General features: G+C 42.5%; 1 protein-coding gene across 1 annotated transcript in view; it reads right to left on the minus strand.

Moving 5' to 3' along the window:
* The window catches only part of COL9A1 (collagen type IX alpha 1 chain), a 62,192-nt gene that overhangs the window by 12,582 nt on the left and 27,574 nt on the right, over nt 1-22,036 (minus strand). The window contains exons 21-31 of the mRNA XM_060114762.1: nt 21,049-21,093; nt 19,925-19,978; nt 19,767-19,820; nt 11,056-11,109; nt 10,382-10,453; nt 9,840-9,875; nt 8,887-8,931; nt 7,332-7,364; nt 4,114-4,260; nt 3,846-3,900; nt 1,989-2,177 (exon numbers count right to left, since the gene is read on the minus strand). Coding sequence (XP_059970745.1) covers nt 1,989-2,177; nt 3,846-3,900; nt 4,114-4,260; nt 7,332-7,364; nt 8,887-8,931; nt 9,840-9,875; nt 10,382-10,453; nt 11,056-11,109; nt 19,767-19,820; nt 19,925-19,978; nt 21,049-21,093 — 784 coding nt within the window. The remainder of the gene's footprint in view (nt 1-1,988; nt 2,178-3,845; nt 3,901-4,113; nt 4,261-7,331; nt 7,365-8,886; nt 8,932-9,839; nt 9,876-10,381; nt 10,454-11,055; nt 11,110-19,766; nt 19,821-19,924; nt 19,979-21,048; nt 21,094-22,036) is intronic.

Here is a 22,036-nt window from a genome sequence, read left to right on the forward strand (position 1 = left end):
CCCAGTGCAACCCAGACACAATTCCACACTGCGATTCCCAGCTTCCCGGAAAGTGTCCGGATCATGTCACCTTTGTTTCCAGAGCTTCTCAGCCCTGATTGCTCGTTCAGATAACCTGGGGAATATTTTCAAAGCCTGGGGCCTAGACCAACTCAATCAAAATCTCTGGGCACAGGACCCAGACATGAGCAGTGTTTAAAGCTCCTTGGGTCAGTCCCGCGTGGAGCCCAGGCTGGAGAAGGCAGCCCTTGGCAGGCTCTCCCGGTGGAGCAAGTACAGAGACATTTTCCTGTCTTAGGAAATCAGATGGGACTTCAGGAGCCGGCTCTTACTAACTCAAAGTTAAGATCAGCCCCAAATATGGAGACTTCCTCTTGGCCAGAGAAAACAGGGCTGAGATCCTCTTAGCCCTACAAGGTGGTCCTTCCCTGGGAAGGCGAGACCTTGCCTGTAGGGTAAGGACCACCCTACACTTGTGCATTTCCACTGCGAGCCCCTCTCCAGAGTTGCTGACTCAGGGGGTCTCTGGTGATGCTGATGCTGCAGGTACCACTCTTTCCAAACCGTTGTACTTGAGTTCACTTTAGTGAACTCCCCAAGGCAGAGGAGTCATCCGTGGGCTGGGGCACAACAGGGCGAGCTCAGCCTGCAGTCCGTCCTCAGCATGGAGTTCCCTAGAATGGTTTACGGAGCTAACGGGGCCCGACCACAGGGACAGCACCTCCGCTATGGATTCCTGAACGCAAGCTCAAAGCAGGGCCAAGATGAATGAATGGCTAAGAGGTTCTTTCAGAGAAGAGGTCCGGTCCTCTTTAAGGTGAACTCGGAGCGCTCTCCATATGATTTTGTCCAGCCTCCAAAAACATGGAAATTGTGCCAGGTTTACAGGAGGCTCCAGTTAGGGCTCTTTTTTTTTTTTTTTTTTTTTTTTTTTTTTTTAACACGCAGCTCTGCACATGCCAAAAAAAAAAAAAAAAAAAAAAAAAAAAAACATAATTAACAACACTGTTCCAGCTGAGGGTGTCCTGAGCCAAACACATCAGCCATTCATCCACAGATCCCGAAAGGCATCTTGCTTGACCTCTGACCATTAACACCATAATATTTATCCCTAATTGGAGCACCACTGCCTAAAAAACAGAAGTCCCTCTCTTGTTTTTGACGCCACGTTTTTCTGAAGTTCCCGCAGAGAGCTGTCAGTCACTCAACACGATGCAGAAACTCTGCACTTTTAGTCCCTTCTGTTGATTATCCCAGGCCCACCGGCCCCCGTGCTGACATACTCACCTCACCTAGCAAACACTGTCAGGCAGCCAGTCCTTCTGCAAATCCTGCAGAATACCTAACATGCTCACAATCCTGCTTTCCTACAAAATACTGGTTTCCAGGGCTTAACTTGCTTTAAATAAAAGGAGAAGAAACAAACTCCCTCACACCCTCTCACATGTTAAATAAGGAACAAAGTTGTACCTCAGAGCCAGAAAAAAAAAAAAAAAACCAGCAAAACTGATATCCGATGTCACTCTTTAAAAGGAGAGGGAGGTGGCTTTGACTCGTGCTATGATTTTTCTGATGTCCTGCTGACAAATTTTGTTACTTGAAGTAACAGATAACATTCAAGGGCCAGTTGCCATCTTAGAAGAGTTCTACAATGATATTAAGGTCTCAAAAAAAAAAAAAAAACCCAAAACTTCAAAGATCCTTTACCAGATCCTGTAAAGTTTACCTTAAACTATGATTAAAGCAGTGTAACTGTAAAAAATCAGTACCAGAAGTCAAGGGACCTTAATTCCGGTATTGGGTCTACTGTCGTCACATGCCAAGGTCGAGAAAATGTCAAACAATAGTTTTCTAATCTTTACCATCACCACAGTAAAAGAGAACAATCCATCTTCTTGTCTCATAGATACCTGGCAGTTTAGGACAAGTGAATTCGTCTGAAAAAAGCCAGTGTGTGTTCCTGGTTCCACGTGGACAAAACGCCTTACCTTTCGCTCCCCTCAAACCAAGAGCCCCGGGGGGGCCCTTCATGCCCGGGAGGCCTCGAAGTCCCATCTGGCCTGGGAAACCGTTCTCTCCAGGGGGGCCTGGGGGACCAGGGGGGCCAGGCCGCCCGGGGAGGCCCGAGGCTCCGGAGTCTGGACGCTTGAGACTTGCAGCCATTTCAGCAAAATGCTCTAAAAGATAATAAACAAAACAGTCCAGGGAAGTCAGAAATATGAAAGGGATTCGAACGAAAAAAAGAACTATTTCAAGAGCCTTTTTTCTAAATGTGCCACCAGAGCTTCAGAACTGCTGGTGAGGCCTGAATAAAGCTGGGTCATTTTCCACGGGCCTTCTGCCAGGAAGTTTCACTGGTGCTGCTTTGTTCAGCCCTCCCTGGATGGATCTGGTCCTGCTGCTCTGAGACAAGGGGATAAAAGACCTTAAACTTCAGGGCTGAGCGGTGTCCAAAGAGAGGAGTGTGTCACCTGAACCTGGCTGGTTACCTGAAAACCCAGGACGAAAAGAAAGGGAGCTTCTCAACACAGGAAGAAGTGGACATCCAGAAGCTTCTCAAATGCAAGGACATTGTCCAGAATTAGTACTGAGATACCATTTGAGACCTAGGCTCATGTTTTTAGCTTGAAGATATTAAGTTATATGAAATACCCTGAGGATTCATGACTTTCTATTAATTCTCCTTCTCAAAAGTTTTTTCATGCTTGGAAGAGACACCAGACATTAAAGAAAGCCTGCTTCTTAGGAATGGTCACTGCCTGTCTTAAAAATTCATGACTGTGTAGGCTCTTTCAGGAAGCATTAAATAGATTAAGAAACATCCACTAAAACCATGGAGAACAAGAACATTTTCCCATTAAAATAGGGGAAATATTTTAGTGTATTTTTTTTTAATTTAGGGTATGAAGGAGAAAATGAATTGGAAACACATTTCTCAACAAGATTTTTAAATTGTTCAAATGCAGGTATCCTAAGTTGGCCTTATTTAAGTAAGAGTTAACATAAAGTCATAATTTTCTCAACACTTAATGTTTAAACTGGAAATACCCTTTCAAGATAAGATGTCTGTGATATTGGTTTTCAAATATAGAGGGGACCATTTCATTCTGAAAAACTCTATGATTCTACTAGACAAATTATACTATCTCCTGAACACACAAGAGATGAGTGTTTCTTCATGAAAGAATTGGTTCCAACCAGAATCAAATAATAAATAGCAATCTCCATAGGCTTCTTATGGGCAGAATTCTGCCAGTTACTTCTCATATAATCTATATAGAGAGCCTAGGTCAGTGCCAGGTACACACCAAGTGGTAGAATATTAAGAGGGGAAAGAGCCTTAGAATTTGTGTTCCAAAGGGGGGGAAAATGTGTCTTTATCGGGCTTCCCTGATGGCGCAGTGGTTGGGAGTCCGCCTGCCAATGCAGGGGACACGGGTTCGTGCCCCGGTCCGGGAAGATCCCACATGCCACAGAGCGGCTGGGCCTGCGAGCCATGGCCGCTGAGCCTGCACGTCCAGAGCCTGTGCTCCGCAATGGGAGAGGTCACAACAGTGAGAGGCCCGCGTACCGAAAAAAAAAAAAAAATGTGTATCTGTGTGTGTGTGTGTGTGTGTGTGTGTGTGTGTGTGTGTGTGCATGCTTTCTTGTAAATTAACCCCATTGGTAAAAAAAAAAAAAAAAAAAAAAAAATCCTTGCGAGCCCAGAAAGGTAATATTTTTCCTTGAGGCTATAAGCTGTTGCACATGGCAACAAATTGTATGGAACAGACGTGAAATTACTCTTATTCAAAATCCCCCGCCTTTAAAGCACACAAAAAGCCAAGCAGCGACGATTTACTTACCTCGAATGACTCTCATGCAAACCTGTTTAATATGCTGGTCGGTTGGCGCTCTGCCCTGGGACAGAAAAGACAGAAGCCAGTTTGTACACGGAACCACAAAGAGAACATTGTTTAATGGTAAACCGACAGGCTGGGCAAGGAACCAGGTGTCTGGAACCAGAAGAGCTGGCCCCATGCTGCTGAGGAGCGAGGTCTGGTCCTACCCCCGAGCTCCCTGCCGGGGGATGGAGTCCCCAAAGGGAAACCCCAGGGGCTGCCCAGCACTCACCGGAGGGCCCTGGATCCCAGGCAGGCCGGTGGCGCCCTGTTCTCCCTGCACGCCTCGCGGGCCAGGGGGTCCTTGTGGTCCTTCCTCCCCAGGAAGCCCCCGGCTTCCTTCCGGTCCCCTCAAGCCAGGCTCCCCGGGGCTACCTGCCTGGAACACAAGGGCACACTGTAAGTCCAGGCTAGACACAAGGAATGTGTCTGCTTCATGTTAATACAAGCGCTGCCACGAAATTGTGGGTTTCCTTACACTCCGTCTCCCAAGCCGCGTTTGCTCAGAGCTTACAAACCCTCAAGGTAAACACACGTAATGCCACACAGCAGCTCTCCAATCTCTTAGAATTCCAGCTCAAGTAAACGTTTTAAAGATCCTTCTTTGGGGTATAGTTATTACTTCAAAATGTTAATGGGAAGAATAAATTTAAAAACCACATTCTTCACACTTTAAGTCACTTCTAAGAGCACGTTAATTTTTAATAAAACATGTTAACTTTTTCTGGCCACAGAAAGGCCACTGAGTTCACAAGACATGTCACATTCTATATCACCCATATAGAAAGCATAAAATAAAGATATTTCCAAGAACCTAAGTTATTTAGCCTTTATGACATTCTTTGGAGAAGAATTTGAAGAAGCCAGATGTATCCAGGAATTATCAAATACTAACATAAAACTAAATCAATGCATTTAAAATGCCAGAACAAAAAGAGTGAGTCCATAGTTTATCTAAGTATTGAGGAAGTTAAAAATCTAAACATTAAAGATGTTAAAAATAAACCAATTATTTCCTTGGCACAAAAGCATATACCAATTAAATTTTTCTTCTGAAAGCAGACCACTAAAAGCATCTTTAAAGTCCTCATCTACAAAAACTGCTTTAAAGAGAGACTAAATTAATTCACTTTTTCTTAAACTACCTCTGGTGGAATTTGTGGCAAAGTAGTTTCAGTGGACTGTAGTTTTCAGAATAAAAACGAGAAGATAAAAGCACAGGAGACATTGAGGGAACACCACTGCTCAAGATCTGAATGTTCATAAAGCAGCTCAATCCTGCTTCTTTTTCATACGCAACATTTATCTAGGAAAAGCCAACTTGTTCAAAAGCTCAAATGTTTTAAACTGAAGAAATAAAGGTGATGAAGCAAGGCTTTCACTAGACACATCTAAAGAAAGCTCACGGAGTGTGCTTTATACAAAAAAAAATTGATGTTCATCTTAGTCAACCTGTCAAAATTGCCTCTATGAAGAAATTATGGCTTAAACGATTTCCAGAGTCAGGGTCAAGGGGGAAAGCTAAGCATGTGTTATGGAACGAAGCCTGGGGAACTGTCGGGTGACTGGTATGCAAGACCATAGCAACTTCTAAAAAACCCGGAGGAGAAGCCAGAATGAATTCAGAATGCGCTAAAGAGCTGGTGGAAAACAAAGGAGACCAACTCAAGAGTGTATTACCTTGCTGGCAACATCTGAAATTTTGCTAGAACAAGCAGCAGGGCATTTTTGATGAAGAGATCAAGGGCCAACATGACCAGGATGTCACAAGGGCCCTGGGTCTTTGGGAAAGAATTCCTACTTGAGGAGGGATATGCTGATGTAGAAACCAGCATGCAGACCTCACACCCACTTGCCAGCTTTGTCTTGCTGAAATCACTGAGAAAACGTAAAGCTTTTCTGTTAGTAACTCTTTGCCCTGATTCTGGGACGGTGCACTTTACTTTCATCTGTATTACTTGGGTCATGTCAGGAAAGACAGGGGTAGGAAGGGAGGTGATGAACCAAGAGCTAATTCCTAGTATTACATCCAAATTGAAATGAAATTAACTCATTTTCACACCTGCATTGTTCATCCACTTTTTTCCTTTATAACTTGAATTCTCACCTTTGAACATTACTGATTATTTCTAGGCAGTGAAGGAGGATTTCCATTACCAAATTCTATCAAGGTTTACTCTTCACATTGTTCTCAATCCTAAACGATTTCTGTCAAAGATTCTTAGGCATAAAGATGTTATTTGAAGCTTGAGACTGTCACATGGGGTTTAGAGGCAGTATGTAAACAGGTAAGATAATATAATGTAATCATTTCCATCTCAGGGCTGTGTGAAGAGCCCAGGGCAGGGCACTGTAACCAAGCCTGGGCGGGTCCTCCCGGAGAAAGCTAAGCTGAGGATGCGGCTAAAAGCTTAGGTAGGAGGTACTATTCTAAGGAAAGAGAAAGAGTGTCCTGGACTAGAAGAGCACAAGGCATTGAACAGCATGTGCCAAGTAAAAAGAACCATAGACAGATGGCGTTCCAGAGAGGTCGGAGATGAGGCTGGTGAGGCTCAGACCACTTCATCGAAGGCTTTGTATACATTTGCTAAGAGTCTGAATTATTCTATAAAATGTTATTCTTAAAGGGTTTTAAGCAGAGGAGGAATAGATAGTGGGCTTTATCTTTTCATCTAGATGACATTGGCTGTCACGAGGATGACACGTTGGACCAGGACAGAGAGAAGTCGGGGGCGGGGTTCCAGAAACAAGAAGACTTGGAGATTAATGGAAACTGGTGATAGATGCACTTGAGATTGAAGTCTGAGCTTCCTGCTTTCTGCTTGTATTATCTTAAATTTCTTATTTTATTAGATGTGCGTTCCTTTCAAATTAGCAAACCATTCTAGATTTGCTATTAATTGATTCTATAATTCTGAATACATCTAATCTCTAAGGACATCAGTTTAGTTTCTGTAAAATGATAAATTAAATGAGATGGTTATTTTCTCGCTCTAATAATTATCTGTATTTTCTTAGGTATCGTGCCTATATCTTACTTCCCCAACGAGAACACACAGAAGATTAAGAAAATTGCTGAAATATTTGCAATGCTATGACTGACAATGAAATTCACTTATGTTCTTGTCACTGCAGAGCACAGGTCGGTTCTTATAAAATAAACCATTTGTGGAAGAAATTACGACGTATATTCAGTGAGCCACTTTAATATGAAAAAAACAACTTCCTTTAGAGTAATTAGGTCAAAAGGCAGATCCATTTACACTGTTGTGAGGTTTTTTCTTTGGACTAATCCACTACTTAGAGAATAAATTTAGGTGTTAATTTCCTTAAAGGTAAGTCCTTTTAGAATTGAATTTTCTAGAATGATTTCATAAAGCACAGCATTGCATTTTCTATAGCTTTATTCATATTTTTATTTTTTATACCGTTACTGTTCATTATACTTACAGATCCCTTTGGGCCAGGTAATCCTATATCTCCCTAAATCAATAAAACAAAATTATATTAGAACAATGTTTACTAAAAACTCTAAAAAGGTTATCATGCTGCCAAACTCAACAGAAAACCATGAACAGAAGAACCATGACACCACAGAAAAAAATTAGATTCACAATTTGGATTCTGGTCCCAGCTCTGCTACTTACTTCAGGACCCAGTGTAAACTTTGCAACCTCCCAGCCTTTGGCTAACTTGTCTGTTAAATAATAGGGTTGAATCACAGCTCTCCAAGGCTGCATTCAGATTTAAAAGGCTAGGTGTGGAGAACTGAAATGTGCAAGTCAAAAGACATTAAGCTAGCATGCTGTTATAAAACATAATAGACATTTAAATCAGATGACTTCATTTCTGAAACTCTAACAATATTTTTAAACTCATCCCCAAAAGTGTATCAAACCAAATATGCATGCTCTTATGCTTAAAAAAAAAACCCTTGACTATCTCCCACCACTAGTTCTAGGTATGAATTCAGCTCATCTTAGCAGCATGTCCACTACAAAACAAGATGACTTAAAACATCCCCTTAAGGACCTCCCTGGAGGTCCAGTGGTTAAGACTCCATGCTTCCAATGCAGGGGGCACGGGTTCGATCCCTTGTAGGGGAGCTAAGATCCCAGAGGCTGCACAGTGCAGCCAAAAATAAATAAACAAAAATTTAAAAATAAATAAAGAATAAAACATCCTCTTAGCTAATAAAATGAACAGTTTCAACAGAAAATAAAATTGAAATCACCCTTTTTCTAATTTACTTAATAGTTAGGAAGCTTTGCCTCATTCAGATGTTAACTGAAATCCTAAAACTCTGAATAAGACACTATCAGCATTTTCTCCTGTCCTAAAAGCTCTCTGAAACTATTTTCTGAGAATTCTGTCACACACACACACCCCAAAGGACCAAGCATAAGTTTCCACACGAGGTCCTGTTAGATTGTGTCATAACCATAAAGGATGCGCCAGCAGACCTAGCAGTGCTGTGGAGGTGATGACTTGCTCTCCTCCCCACCTTCCTGGGGATTTAGCAGAAGGCTCCCCTGGACTTGGAATCACTTCTTTGGAGGGTCTTAGACTCCAAAAGGCCATGGAGAGTACCCACGGTCAAACTTGGGAGCCTCAACTCTCTAACTACAATAATCTATAATACAAACTATAATAAAGCTTTAATTTTGTTTCCACGATGGACACTATTCATAGACTTGTCTACAGCCATATAGAATCACCTTGAATGTCTACACGGAAAACCACAGAAAACATGCCCTCCAAAGGGAACGCTTTGTCCTCCCAACAGTTAAGGCCACGTCTATCAATGTTGGCGTGTTTCCCCTCCACTTTACTTGATCTTGGGTGCGATTCTCGGGGGTTGTTTTTTAGCTTACGTAGAAACATATTACCTTTAAAGAAGTCAGCAAGGATAGCAAGGTCAGAGAAAAGAAAAAGTACACATGTTTCTAATACAGTTCAACATCAGTGAATCTCCATCAATAACCAGAAAAAAAAAGTGTCTTACCAGTTCACCCCTTTCTCCCAGTTCTCCCTCTTCACCAGAGGCACCCTAAAAATTAAAAGTCACTTTTTAAAAATTCTTAGTTCCTTGGCTCAATTTGAACGAGTCAACATTGAGAAGCATTCAAAAGTCCCTGCAGTGCCCCCAAGATCATGCAGAAATATGAAATGATCTCAGTGGTTTTCCTATCTAGCTGTCAGGGGCTTGTCCAACCCAGAAAACAGCCCAGAGAAAAGCCAGAAGGTGAAGTTGAGTTTCTGCTAAAGGTAAGGATTAATGACTATATCTAGCAATTTTATAATTAGGTAATACTTTAAAAGGGCTCTTACAGTTGAAGAAAAAAAAAAACAAAACACCAGGACAAGGACTAACTCTAATTCACATGCATTGTTTATTTGCGAAGGTCTTGGTAAAGAAAAAACAAAACATTATGATGCGCCTATGGAAGGCCTCATCAGACTGGAGTAAACCAATCTGTTGCTTAAGAGACAGGGCCACTCTTTTCAAAGGAAGGACAATGTGTGTTCTTGAAGGCAGAGCCATCATGCGCTCCGGCTCATTAAAATGGTAGATAAGGGGCTTCCCTGGTGGCGCAGTGGTTGAGAGTCCACCTGCCGATGCAGGGGACACGGGTTCGTGCCCCGATCCGGGAAGATCCCACATGCCGGGGAGCGGCTGGGCCCGTGAGCCATGGCCGCTGAGCCTGCGCGTCCGGAGTCTGTGCTCCGCAACGGGAGAGGCCACAGCAGTGAGAGGCCCGCGTACCGCAAAAAAAAAAAAAAAAAAAAAAAAAAAAAAGGTAGATAAGGCTACAGACCAAATTAAACCCTGCGTTTCACTCACTAAGAAGTACACTGAGCCTCCACATTTTACCCACACCGCAGATCAGCCAGTGCCCCCTGCTGGTAAAGCACATTAAGGCACATTAAGCGCTGCATTCCACACATGGCACCTACCTGTTCACCCTTTGGACCAGGTTCACCAACTACACCCTGCAATGAATAAAATATACTTTTTTCAGTGTTTTGAGGTTTTTAACTATATAATTTCAAACGAACCAACTCCCCTTATTGGGCTGGTGAATAGGAACAAGTATGAATAATCCCCATCGCCTCACCACCACCTACCAAGAGTCAGGTCAGACCTGGAGAAACTGACAGTTGTCCAGAAAAGTGACTGGCAAGCCGAAGTGTCCCCTGAGCACATCCGTGTGAAATGTAACTAGTAGGACTGGAAGTTTAGAACTGAATAGGATGTGTGATTACAGCTGAAATTTTTACTTTACTCAGCTTTTATTTTTCCCTTCTGATAAATTACTATATTAATAGATTTTTTTGTTTCTTAATCGCAACTCAGTAATTTAAGATATCTTTCTTGATAGCTCTCTATGGTAATTTCTAGAAAAATTCTCCATTGGGCCAAAAGCGACCTTGGTTTCTCAACATAGTAGAAATCACCCTTCCAAATAAGGAACTTTCTGGACAGCTAGGTATCTTACCCTGTCACCTTTCATTCCAGGAAATCCAGGGGGGCCAGGCAAGCCAGGGAGGCCAGGGCTGCCGAGAGAACCCTGAAAGACAAACACAGAGTCCCCAGAACCACTGCTACCGCAACATCGAAAGCACATCAGCCAGACGCAACCTTGGGTGTGTGGAGTCCTGTCTAGAATAAATGTGCTGTGTTGGTTCAACTCTGCTTCTAAAATTTGTCACTCTCCCAACTCCCAGGAGAAGAGAGCCAGCTCCCGCCCCCACTCCATCCCACCTCCGAGGTCCCCAGTTCCAGGGCTAGCACCCCTTCCCAACAGTGGCCTCTTTGAGCTGAGTCCCCGCCTCGCTGGCTGTGTAAACAAGCACGGCTGGAGAAGTACACGGCAGCATTCACGCACTTGCTTTCCAAGTCCAAGAACAAGCAGGAGCTAAATGTAGCACTTTGTATCTCTCCCCGTTTTCAAATAAATGCTCCAAACCACACTGATTAAGACCCTTTAAGGGTCTCCTAGATTTCATTTGAAATTCCTCATTTACATTTTCACACGTTCACATAGGAATAGAAATCAAGTAAGGATGATGCAATTACCCCTTGTAAATTATTTTTCTCTCCTTCTCTTAAAAAATGTATTGTGTTTCGTATGAAGCAAATAAACTGCCAGGGACTAGAACTCTTACTTACCAGTTTACCTGGTAGTCCTGGGGCTCCTACTGGCCCTTCTTCACCTCTACTGCCCTAGAAACACACAAACATGATGGTCAACCAGACAGTTTGCCGAAACGCAAATGTTTAATCACTATTTCAATGAAGTAACATGCTACCTAGGTTTTTGTTTAAATATAAAGGTCACCAAAGTATTCTCCCCATCTTCAGCTGAAGGCAGAGACCTTTATATGAAATGCCTGCAGCCTCGTCGGTGTTCATCCTGAGCTCTAACAGTCCTAATGCTGTTCGTTTTGAATGCAGACTGTTCAATGGACATCACACCTGATACGTCTACAAGAAAAGGCAAGTAGGAATGTTCAGCCTCTACTTCACCATCCAAGTTAGATTATGGTGATTTGTGTACATGCTTTATCCTCTCGTTTAGACTACATGTTCTTGAGGTATAGGTAGAGTAAAATTTTGAATTCCACATAAATGTGTAAAACACAGAGTAAATTTCAGGTCTACAGTATATTTTAAAGCAGTATCTGGCAAATGATCTTGAACCTCGAAAGAGTGAAAAAGACACAGGACGGAGATGTTCACCTTCAAATTACTACTGTAACTTCAAAAAGACATAAATAGTAGAAATGTATAAAGTTTCTGAAAGATTCTTTGTTCTACTCCTTCTAAACATGTCTTAAAAGGTTAAATAGACTTTGGAAAGTACAATTTATAATGCAGATACACCAAAAGCAACACACTCATTTCATGTTGTGAGCCAGTATCAATTTATTGGAAACTCTAAGCCCTTTGAGAAAAGGAAACACCATGAACTCTTCAGTTTCTTTCTCTGAGAACTTCATACACTTTTATGCAGTCTGACAAAAGCTTGTTTCATTTCTAATGCAAGTTCAACTAAGCTGAACACTGAGGTTGCTGGATAAATAATCACATTTCCTGGATGGTGTACACAAAATGAAGGTAGTCTTTTGAGTTTGTTTTTCTTTAAAATGACATGACAACTTCATATTAATGTTTAATATTTATAAGTGCTTCTGATAAGATTATCCTGATCTGACCCATATGTTATTCATCTATAAAAAGAACAAAATGTCAAGATCTATAAACCTTCTGCATTTTCAGTTGCTCTAGAGGACTGAGAAATGTATGCCAAATTACAAGTCTCTACCTATAATTTCATGGCGGTTGTTTCATATGACTTACAGGTGATTTAAACAAAATACTCTTAAATGATTTTCAAACACTTTTATATAAATGTTCTGTCTAATGCATGAGTTTGAATAATACATTGGTACGTAACCCTTGTGAGCAGCTTGGAAGCCAGAAGCAGTGCCCCATGTGGACGGATGTTAGAAGGATATATTGATAAGTCAGGTGAAAACCAGCCCTTAAGATAGATTCTTCTGTGTCTCTACACATAAAGATTGGGTTCACCCCATTAATATGACCCAGTACTTCAAAGTTCAAGATAGATTTTCTTCAGTACATCCGCTCTGCTGGCATTTTCAAATTATTTCTGAACTGCATCCTGACTGAGATCCTAGATGTCATTGAGATAAAATGACTTTAATTCACAGAACAATTAACAGTCATATGGTGGGAAACATAATTAATCGTGCCAGAAAGGGAAAGCAAAGTTCTCGATACAACCTCAAATATTCATTTCTAAATAAATGAACCATGATGCCATCTTATCCAAAACAAAGATGATTAATATACACTTTTCCTCTTCCACATACCAAAAGGCTAAATGAAAATAAAGGACTGTATAACCTTTCATTTACTTTTGGAGAGATTAATTATCTTTTCAGTCAAAGACAAAGATTTTCTCTGCTGGAATCTTATTTTCTCTGTCTTTCATGAGCTTTTATTATTCAGTTCAGAAGTCTTTTCCAAGCCCCGGCAGCCCTTGGTAATACCTACGAACGGCTCAGAACCCAGTCTAGGCAGCCTGCTCTGCTGACCTACAGCCATGACAGGGCAACACACGTAGGACCAGGGGAGGGATGGGTGAAATTACGGGCATTCACTTTTCTGTTCCTGCACAAATAGACAGCGTGTGGTTCCTCATTTTCATTTCATGTCTAGCTTATAAATCCTTGGCTATTCTGAACTTAGGTATTTCTTTTTTTTTTTTTTTTTTTGCGGTATGCGGGCCTCTCACTGTTGTGGCCTCTCCCGTTGCGGAGCACAGGCTCCAGACGCGCAGGCCCAGCGGCCATGGCTCACGGGCCCAGCCGCTCCGCGGCATATGGGATCCTCCCAGACCGGGGCACGAACCCATATCCCCTGCATCGGCAGGCGGACTCTCAACCACTGCGCCACCAGGGAGGCCCTGAACTTAGGTATTTCTATAGAAATCATCCCACTGTGCAAAAAGGTAATGTTTATTTTCACAATGACCAAACAGCTACCAAAAAAAAAAAAAGTTAGGGCAAGATTTTCTCATGGCCATTCTTATGATTTCTATGTGTTCTAAAAACATGCATATCGGGCCTCCCTGGTGGCGCAAGTGGTTGAGAGTCCGCCTGCCGATGCAGGGGATACGGGTTCGTGCCCCGGTCTGGGAGGATCCCATATGCCGCGGAGCGGCTGGGCCCGTGAGCCATGGCCGCTGAGCCTGCGCGTCCGGAGCCTGCGCGTCCGGAGCCTGTGCTCCGCAACGGGGGAGGCCACAACAGTGAGAGGCCCGCATACAGCAAAAAAAAAAAATAAATAAAAAAAAAAATAAATAAAAAAAAAATAAAAATAAAAACATGCATATTCTTCCTCTAAGTTCTTTCATTTCACCTGTAACTAAGATGAACATGAGCAATTGAGATATAAATAGTAATCTCTAAAAAAACACAGGTGAAACTAAATACATCCTGCAGGGAGCAATTCACCCTAACCTGGTAACAATAAGAGTGCTAAAAAAATGATAAATCTCTTCTGTTTCAACAGCTATGGTGAAACCACATTCTCAGATGTGGGCCAGGGAGGCTGGTGGGGAAATGGCTCTTCTGTCCCATGGCTGATATTTACAAACTTCTTGACAAAAGTTATGGGTTTTAACAAGAGAATTGGAAGGAACCAGGTGAAAAGGCAACATCCTACCACTGAAAATGTGAATACCATAAGCAAATGCTCCATCTTTCTCTTGGGTGCCCTGTGCCACCATGTTTATCTCCAACATGTTAAGACACATCTTCCAATTCATCCCTATCTAAGAAGCCAAACAAGCCTTAAAGAAAAAAAGATGCAGACCCTCTACCAATGATTCCGAACCCTGGCTGTGCATCAGAATCCCCTGAGGAGGTTCTAGAAATATATTTCACTGGTGTCTTCACCAACCCACTTCCCGTTTCCCCTCCGCATTCCACCCCTCTCCCCCAGGTTCTAATTCTGTAGGTCTGGGGTAAGACCCAGGAAATTGCTGGGGCTTATGTTCTGTTCGTTTGTCTTCACCAGCTTTAGTTAGATTCTTGTTAAATGCTCACTGCAAAAGCTCCATAAGTACTAAAATTTGCTAAATGTGTTGTGTGCCGTTAGAATTTGCCAAGCTAACTTCAAATAAAAACATCCAGCAGAACCTTGACTTTGGAGGCATTAGAGGGTGGAGATGGGGACCTGGACACTGAGCCCCAAGGCCAGGTCTGAAGTTCAGCTCTGCCATGCACCAGCTGACTCCAGGCAGGCAACTCAACCCCTCTGTGCCTCGGTCTCCTCATCTGTAAAATGGGCTTTCGGGAGGATTGAATAGATACATGAAGTACTTAGAACAACGTCCAGCTCATAGTAAGCATGGCAGACGTGTTAGTTATTATGTTTATCCAAGGAATAAAGACATCAGTCAAAATGATGGTTTTCAATCAAATGTTCCATTAAATGTTATTTTCGCTTCAAATCTTCCAAATTTCTTTAAAAGCATGAGTTATGCTTGGAAAAAACAAGTCTCTAGTCCTCATTTCTTGAGTTTCTGTCAGATCACTAAGAAGGCGCCTTTTTTATAAACAAATTCTAGGAGCTATTTTGTAAAACTCATTTTAATAAATACAAATACTTCAATATGGAAGTCTCCCTTTCAACATGGAACTATTAGGGCTTCCCTGGTGGCGCAGTGGTTGAGAGTCCGCCTGCCGATGCAGGGGACACGGGTTCGAGCCCTGGTCTGGGAAGATCCCACATGCCACGGAGTGGCTGGGCCCGTGAGCCATGGCCGCTGAGCCTGCGCGTCCGGAGCCTGTGCTCCGCAACGGGAGAGGCCACAGCGGTGAGAGGCCCGCATACCACAAAAAAAATTAAAAAACGGAACTATTAGACTTCTAAAATACCACCGAAAAATGCATTTTATTATACGTGGGTTGTCATAATTGTTTTACCAAAAAAATGAATTTTACTCCACTGTGCTCTAGATTGTGATGGTTGTTGTATTTGCCTGATAACCGAAAATGCTAAGTAGCTGAAGAACAAACATTACCCTTAGTACCTTGCCAGTTTCAGAGCTGGGAAATGATAAATCACTACACTCAGTCTGAAGTATACACTAAACACCTCTTTCTGGAAAAAAGGATGCTCAACCCAGAAGATGAGTTATGACTGCTAAGAATCGCTGCTTTTACAAACCCGTTTTCATATTAACATTGGCAGATCATGTCAGTCCTACTACAGGGAAAATTTTTAGGCTTGCCACAGAAATTTTTTTTTTTTATGGGGTACGCGGGCCTCTCACTGTTGCAGCCTCTCCCGTTGTGGAGCACAGGCTCCGGACACGCAGGCTCAGCGGCCATGGCTCACGGGCCCAACCGCTCCGCGGCACGTGGGATCTTCCCGGACCGGGACACGAACCCGTGTCCCCTGCATCGGCAGGCGGACTCTCAACCACTGCACCACCAGGGAAGCCCCACAGAAATATTTTTTAAGATTTATTCAATTTTACCACATTGTGTATTTTGTATTTCTCTCCAGTGTAGGTATAAATATCCCCTCACACAGAAGCAGATGACAATCTGTTTACACTATAACCATCACAGCTGCTTCACGAAGTGTTGACTGGGAGAATATTCCAGAGTCTGATGGGGTAGGAAGGCAGCTTAGGTCACTCAACAGCACATCATATGGGACCTCTGTGTTGAAGCTGTTGGTGAGGGGGTCAGGGTAGAAGACGTCAAGAGAGAGGAGACAGGCTTCCACATTCCACGAGTGTAGAGTCTTCAGAAAACTGGGGGTAGATCGGTGTGGCACTCATCCCAGTCGAAATCACGAGAGCGGAGCAAACACAACCCACTCAACAAAAGCCCTGGCAAGTTCTGGAAAGCCTGGAAGAGGAAGACGGACCGGAACGACTACATGATAGGACCAAATCAGAGGCCCCAGCCACCTGCTGGCTCTAAGCCAGGAGTCACCCAGACGCATGTGTAAACACGGAAATGTGACAGAGAAAGCTGGAAGCACAAGCCAAGTGGTAAAGATACGTGCTCATACGTAACCTCTAGAGATGCCAAAAGTCCAATATTTTTTGCCGTGGCACTGGCGAACGTTGATGCAACAATGGTGAGGAAAGGGGAGAAGAGCAGTTTAATTTCAAAGACAGGCTACAGTTAACCTTGATTCTTTCACAGGACACATCAGAAATAGGTTTCATTCCTTCTACTCAGCTTCTCAATTTAAGATTTGCAGGAAGAACCAATCAAACTTGTGGGGAATAGGCGTCAATGTGTGAATTTACCAAGAAAATGAATTTAATGATGTAAAATGAAAGAACAAATGTATCTTTCAGTAAGTACCTTTGGTGTAAAAACTCTGACCCAGAACTGTAATATTTATAACCACACATGATACTCTTTCTGAAAAATTTATAGTAGGTGAGAAGTCAATTATGAACAGAAGCAGCATAGCAAGATTTACTGTACCTCCCACCCAATGCATTTCAAGTTATATTTATTGAGCACGACCTTACGGCAGTAAGTGAGAAGTCAATTATGAACAGAAGCAGCACAGCAAGATTTACTGTACCTCCCACCCAATGCATTTCAAGGAATATTTATTGAGCACGACCTTACGGCAGGCCCCGAGGAAAGAGATGTAGGGGACACAGATGTGAATCAGACATGTTCCTGACTTCCTGCAGTTTCCACACCACAGGGCAGAAAGGGACCAAGGGTTACAGGTTCAGAATAAGGAGAGATCACTTCTATCTGGGGGGTAGGGTGTCCTCAGAGATGGTTCCATTGCAGAATTAACTCTTCAATTGTATCTAGGAGGGCACATGGGATGTCCAGTCAGAGAAATAGAGGAAAAAGCCATCTCAGTTGCAGGGCATCACAAAGAAAACAGGCAGGCTGAGAAGTGCAGAGAGTGTTTGGGAAGTAGCATGAAGTCTAGCTTGGCTGGACCACAGGCTCTGAGCAAGGCAGAAATGGGAAGTAAAACCAGGGAATAAACAGACAGTTTAGGATTTCAGGCTTTCCTTTATTGTCAGTGGAAATCCACTGAAGATTTTTGAATGAAGAAGAGAAATGATGCTGGATGCTGTACTTTGCAAAGACCAAGATGGAGGCACGTGCAGACTTGCAGCCCTACCGTTCCCCAGGCATTCACGTTTGTCACCAGGACTGCGGGGACACGGCTGGAGTTCTAGATGCAAGACACCCTGCGATGTGCAAGAGTCCTGGAGAACGGAGAGCTATCCCAGCCGGAATACCAGAAGTACCCTGTTGAGAGCCGCAGTAGAAGGAAAGATGGGAGCAGGGAAGGCAAATTAGGACATGACTGCAACAATCAAGCAGCAGTGAACCACCTGAGCCAGGGGGTGGAAGTGGGCTTAGAAAGAAGAGTCAGACAGGAGGCTTTAAAGAGGAGGTGGTAGGATGAGCAGGTCCTCCTGGACCTGCAGGAGGAGGGACACCAAGGCTTTGAGCCTCGGTGACAGCAGCAGTGGGAAGAATGCGGACGCTTAGAGAAACTGAACAAGCAAGACCAGAATCAGGCTCAAAACCCTGCGCAGGCATAACTTCCTCGGATCCGCCGCCCTCCCGTGAGCGAAGTCAGCACCGCCTCCACCACACGCCATCGCTTCCGAAGGCCGGCCTCGAGTCCTGAGCTGGGGATGGGCCGAGCCCACTGCACCCGTGCGGCTTGTGCTCCGTGCCTGGTCCTGCCATCAGCAGGGGGACCTACAACTGTACTGCTTTCTGCTCTATAACGTGAGCACGAGAGATGAAATAGTCAATTTTCTCAAAGCTCCAGCACCCTTCCTCCACACCGTTCAGTCTTTCTGTTGCTTTAGGAATATGATCCAGCTATGACCTCACTGCTCTGACAGTCAATCAAGGGAAAGAATTTTAATGAGAACTTCACAGACCCCCAGCCAGAGAGGAGAAAAGGATAAATGAGGCATGAGCAGCAGCTAGTTTCACTGGCTGCAGAGAAACGTCTGGACACGGCCTGGTACAGGTCAGCTGACGAACAGTGGTGAGAAGTGGGAAAACTCCACTCTCATATCGCAAGACACCTGGGATATTTCACTCTTCTGAAGCGTGAAAATCCTCACTCAACATACTCAAGAGATGCTCTTTAAAAAGTAACAATGAGATTGGGGAACGTTTCTGTGTTCTCACTTGGAGTTCTTTGTGTTACCCAGCGGGCTTTGAAGATAAGAACTTAAAATCAAGACCAGGGAGAATTTTTTAAAGTTAAATTTGAGTGCATCATGTTTCATTTCCAAATCAGTTTCTCTCTAAGGGTTAAAATGTATCTGGTGAGAAAATATACATAGCTATATTTGCTGCAAAATAGACACATTTACAAATTCACACCAGAAGAAGTCTGGCAGGTTCTTAAAAGATTAAAATAGAGTTATCACATGACCCAGCAATTCCCCTTGTAGGTATGTACTCAAGAGAAATGAAACAAGTCAACACAAAAACTTGTAGAAAAATGTCCACAGCAGCGTTAATCATAATGGCCAAAAAGTGGAAACAACCCCCATGCCCATCGATGCATGAATAAAATGTGGATGAATAAAATGTGGTACGTCCATACAATTGAATACCATTTGGCAATAAAAAGCAATGAAATACTGATACATGGTACAGCATAGAAGAACCTTGAAACATTATGCTAAGTGAGAGAAGCCAATCGTTAAAAAACCCACATACTGCAGGACTCCATTCATATGAAATTTCCAGAATGGGCATATCTATAGAAAGTGGATGAGTGGTTTCCTAGGTTTGAGAGGACTGGGGGGCAGGAAATGTTGAATTGCAAGTGGATCTAGAGTTTCTTTTTGAGGTGATGAAAATGTTTTAAAGTGGACTGTGGTGATGGTTGCACAATTCTGCAAATGGACTAAAACTAGTGGATTGTATACTTTAAATGGGTGAATTGTATAGTATGTGAAATATACTTCAATAAAGTTGTTTTTTTAAATCACACTAAAATATTTCCTTCATCATAGGATGAGAGCAGAAAGGGTCAGCATGGTTTTTTTTAAATACTTCATTTTTGTTTCTACTTTCTAGGGGAAAAAAAGAATATTGTATATCTAAGTAGCATTCCTGTTCCATTGTTTATCTGGATTATCACATGTTAAAATGTCAGAAGGCATTCCTGGATGAGTTAATGGATGAATGAATAAAGGAAGGAAGGGAGGGAGGGAGGGAGGGAGGGAGAGGAGGGAAGGAAGACCCAGCAAAGCCCGGGGAAGGCACTCTGGGAGGGGTCTACAGAAAAGGAATACTCACAGGGAGGCCCCGAGGTCCTCGGGGTCCCACCTCTCCTGGTGGCCCCTGGCGGCCCTGTTATGAGGAAGGCAGGTAAAGAAAAAGTTAAACTCCCTAATCCTTTGCTTAGTGATTACAACAGGTTACAAGGTATGAAAAGGTAACCTATGGCCACTTACCGGTTTGCCTGAATTCCCCAGTTGACCAGGCTTCCCTGGAGCACCTGTGTTACCCTGAAGGTAAAATACAATATTTAGAGTAATTCAGGCAGTAAATAAGCATAATAATCAACCTGTCTTACCCAGACTGGGTATTTCTTACACTTAAATAGCATTACTTTCCTGATTTTACATTGAGATGTAAACTCTCTTTCTTGGTGGGTACATCAAAGTTTTTAAGATTTAGGTTAGAATACTGTTTTGTCACTTCCAAAGGCATAATAAAGATGTCAAAAATGTTTAAAAGCAAAGGTCAGATGTCAAAAAATGAAGGTCTTTAGACAGACAAGAATAAGAGAGGATTTTTCTTTCTTTACAATATTAATTATATATGTCTTTCTTCATCATTTCCACCTCTAATACAGTTCTTGGAGCCTTTTTCTTCATACCTGACATTGACACCATTAAAATTGTAAAAGATCATGCCAACGTGAGGAAATAAGGGATGTGCCAGCAAGCTCCAGGGAAAGCAGGTGTCTGGGATCCCACCCCACCATCAGTTGCTCATGGTCCACTTACTAGGGCACATCTCTGCTCAAGACTCCATGAGCCACTAAGATCGGAGGGCTGGAGCCATGGAATCGAATAGTAATCAATTTCTACGTTATTCACAGTTTATCTATTTTATTTAAAGTAAAGCTATATTTTATCCCTTTAACTTTTTCTTTCAACTGTTGTTCTTAAGTGCTAGAATATAAGCACGTAAAACTGATCATTATGTGAACAAAATGCTTAATATCTTTTAGTTTAAGATAAATCATCTTAATAATATGCACTGACAATTTCTATGGCTTAATATCATCCTCATAGTAAATCATAAAGAGCGATAAAACTTTCTCTGTTTTACACTGGCAAAGGATGACTCTTTCAAGAAGGTACTCTGATCAGCAACTCTTTGTCAAAGTACTATTTCTGCAGCTGGGAAAGAGATTAGCTTCTGAAGCCTTAAGGCCTTTTTGATTTCTCCTTAAGGTCAAACATAAAATAAAAGGCAGGTTGGAAATATATAAAATGATAAATAAAAAATATGAGTAAAAGAATAAAGAAATAGAGAAAATATTAATTACAAAGTTTTCATCTTTTACCTTTTCACCGGCAACACCCTTTGCACCAGGAATTCCAGGTATACCCTGAAAGAGTGCACACAGAACTTAGGTTTAATCACCTCCTCTGAGAGTCCGTGAGATGCCAAGCCCACTGCATACTGCCGAGGGGTTGGAGGCATCGTGACAACCTCAAAGCTTTAGAGGGAGATTCTTCCTAGTTCCCCGGTTTGAACAGTTATAGACCTACCCACAGTGTAAAAGGCAACTTTACTGTAACTGGCTTGTTATGTCTGAATACCCTTACAGCAAATTCTAGCTCTAAACTAAAGTTACTTTTCAAGGATGAACTTCCAAATTAGAATCCTATTTTCAGATCAACAGGAGCTCTTCCTGGCATGATTTCATGTGTGGAATACAAAGCAAGGACCTATCAAAAACTCTAAGCCTTAAATAGAGAAAGAGAATGGCAGAAGAATGCTGGGTCTAAGATTTGGTGCTCCTGGGAGGCCTGATTTCTCTGATTATTTTAAAGTGTCAGATATCATAATAAACCGAGGGCAGTCCTCATCATTACCAAGTGTCCCTTTTAACTTGAAATAATTGCCTCCAAAGAGCCAAGAATACACGTGGTATAACCCACATGAACTCCCAGCCACATTAATGCAGGAAAACACCAGTTTGAATAATTCAAAATAGCACACGATCAAAAAATGAAATCTTATTATCTCACATTGTTCCCTGAACATACTCTCAGCCTCTTATGGCTCAACCCTGGTATAAGAGCTTCAGAACTGGTTGAAAGTAGGAGGAAGTATAAAGCCTGGACCACAGCTCAGGGTTAGTGAAACAATATAAGGAAGGTTTCCTGAAATAAAGAGAGAGGAGGGATGCAAAATATAAAGTTAAAGCTTAGTGTGGTTACCAGAGAAATAACTAGTTATTCAGAGAAAAAGTACAAAAATGTAAATGTAAAACTGTAAAAATATAAAATTAAGGCATCATTTCTTCTCCAGAACTTATCAAATTA

Source organism: Mesoplodon densirostris, chromosome 12 (genome assembly GCF_025265405.1).
Source record: "Mesoplodon densirostris isolate mMesDen1 chromosome 12, mMesDen1 primary haplotype, whole genome shotgun sequence".
NCBI lineage: Eukaryota > Metazoa > Chordata > Mammalia > Artiodactyla > Ziphiidae > Mesoplodon > Mesoplodon densirostris.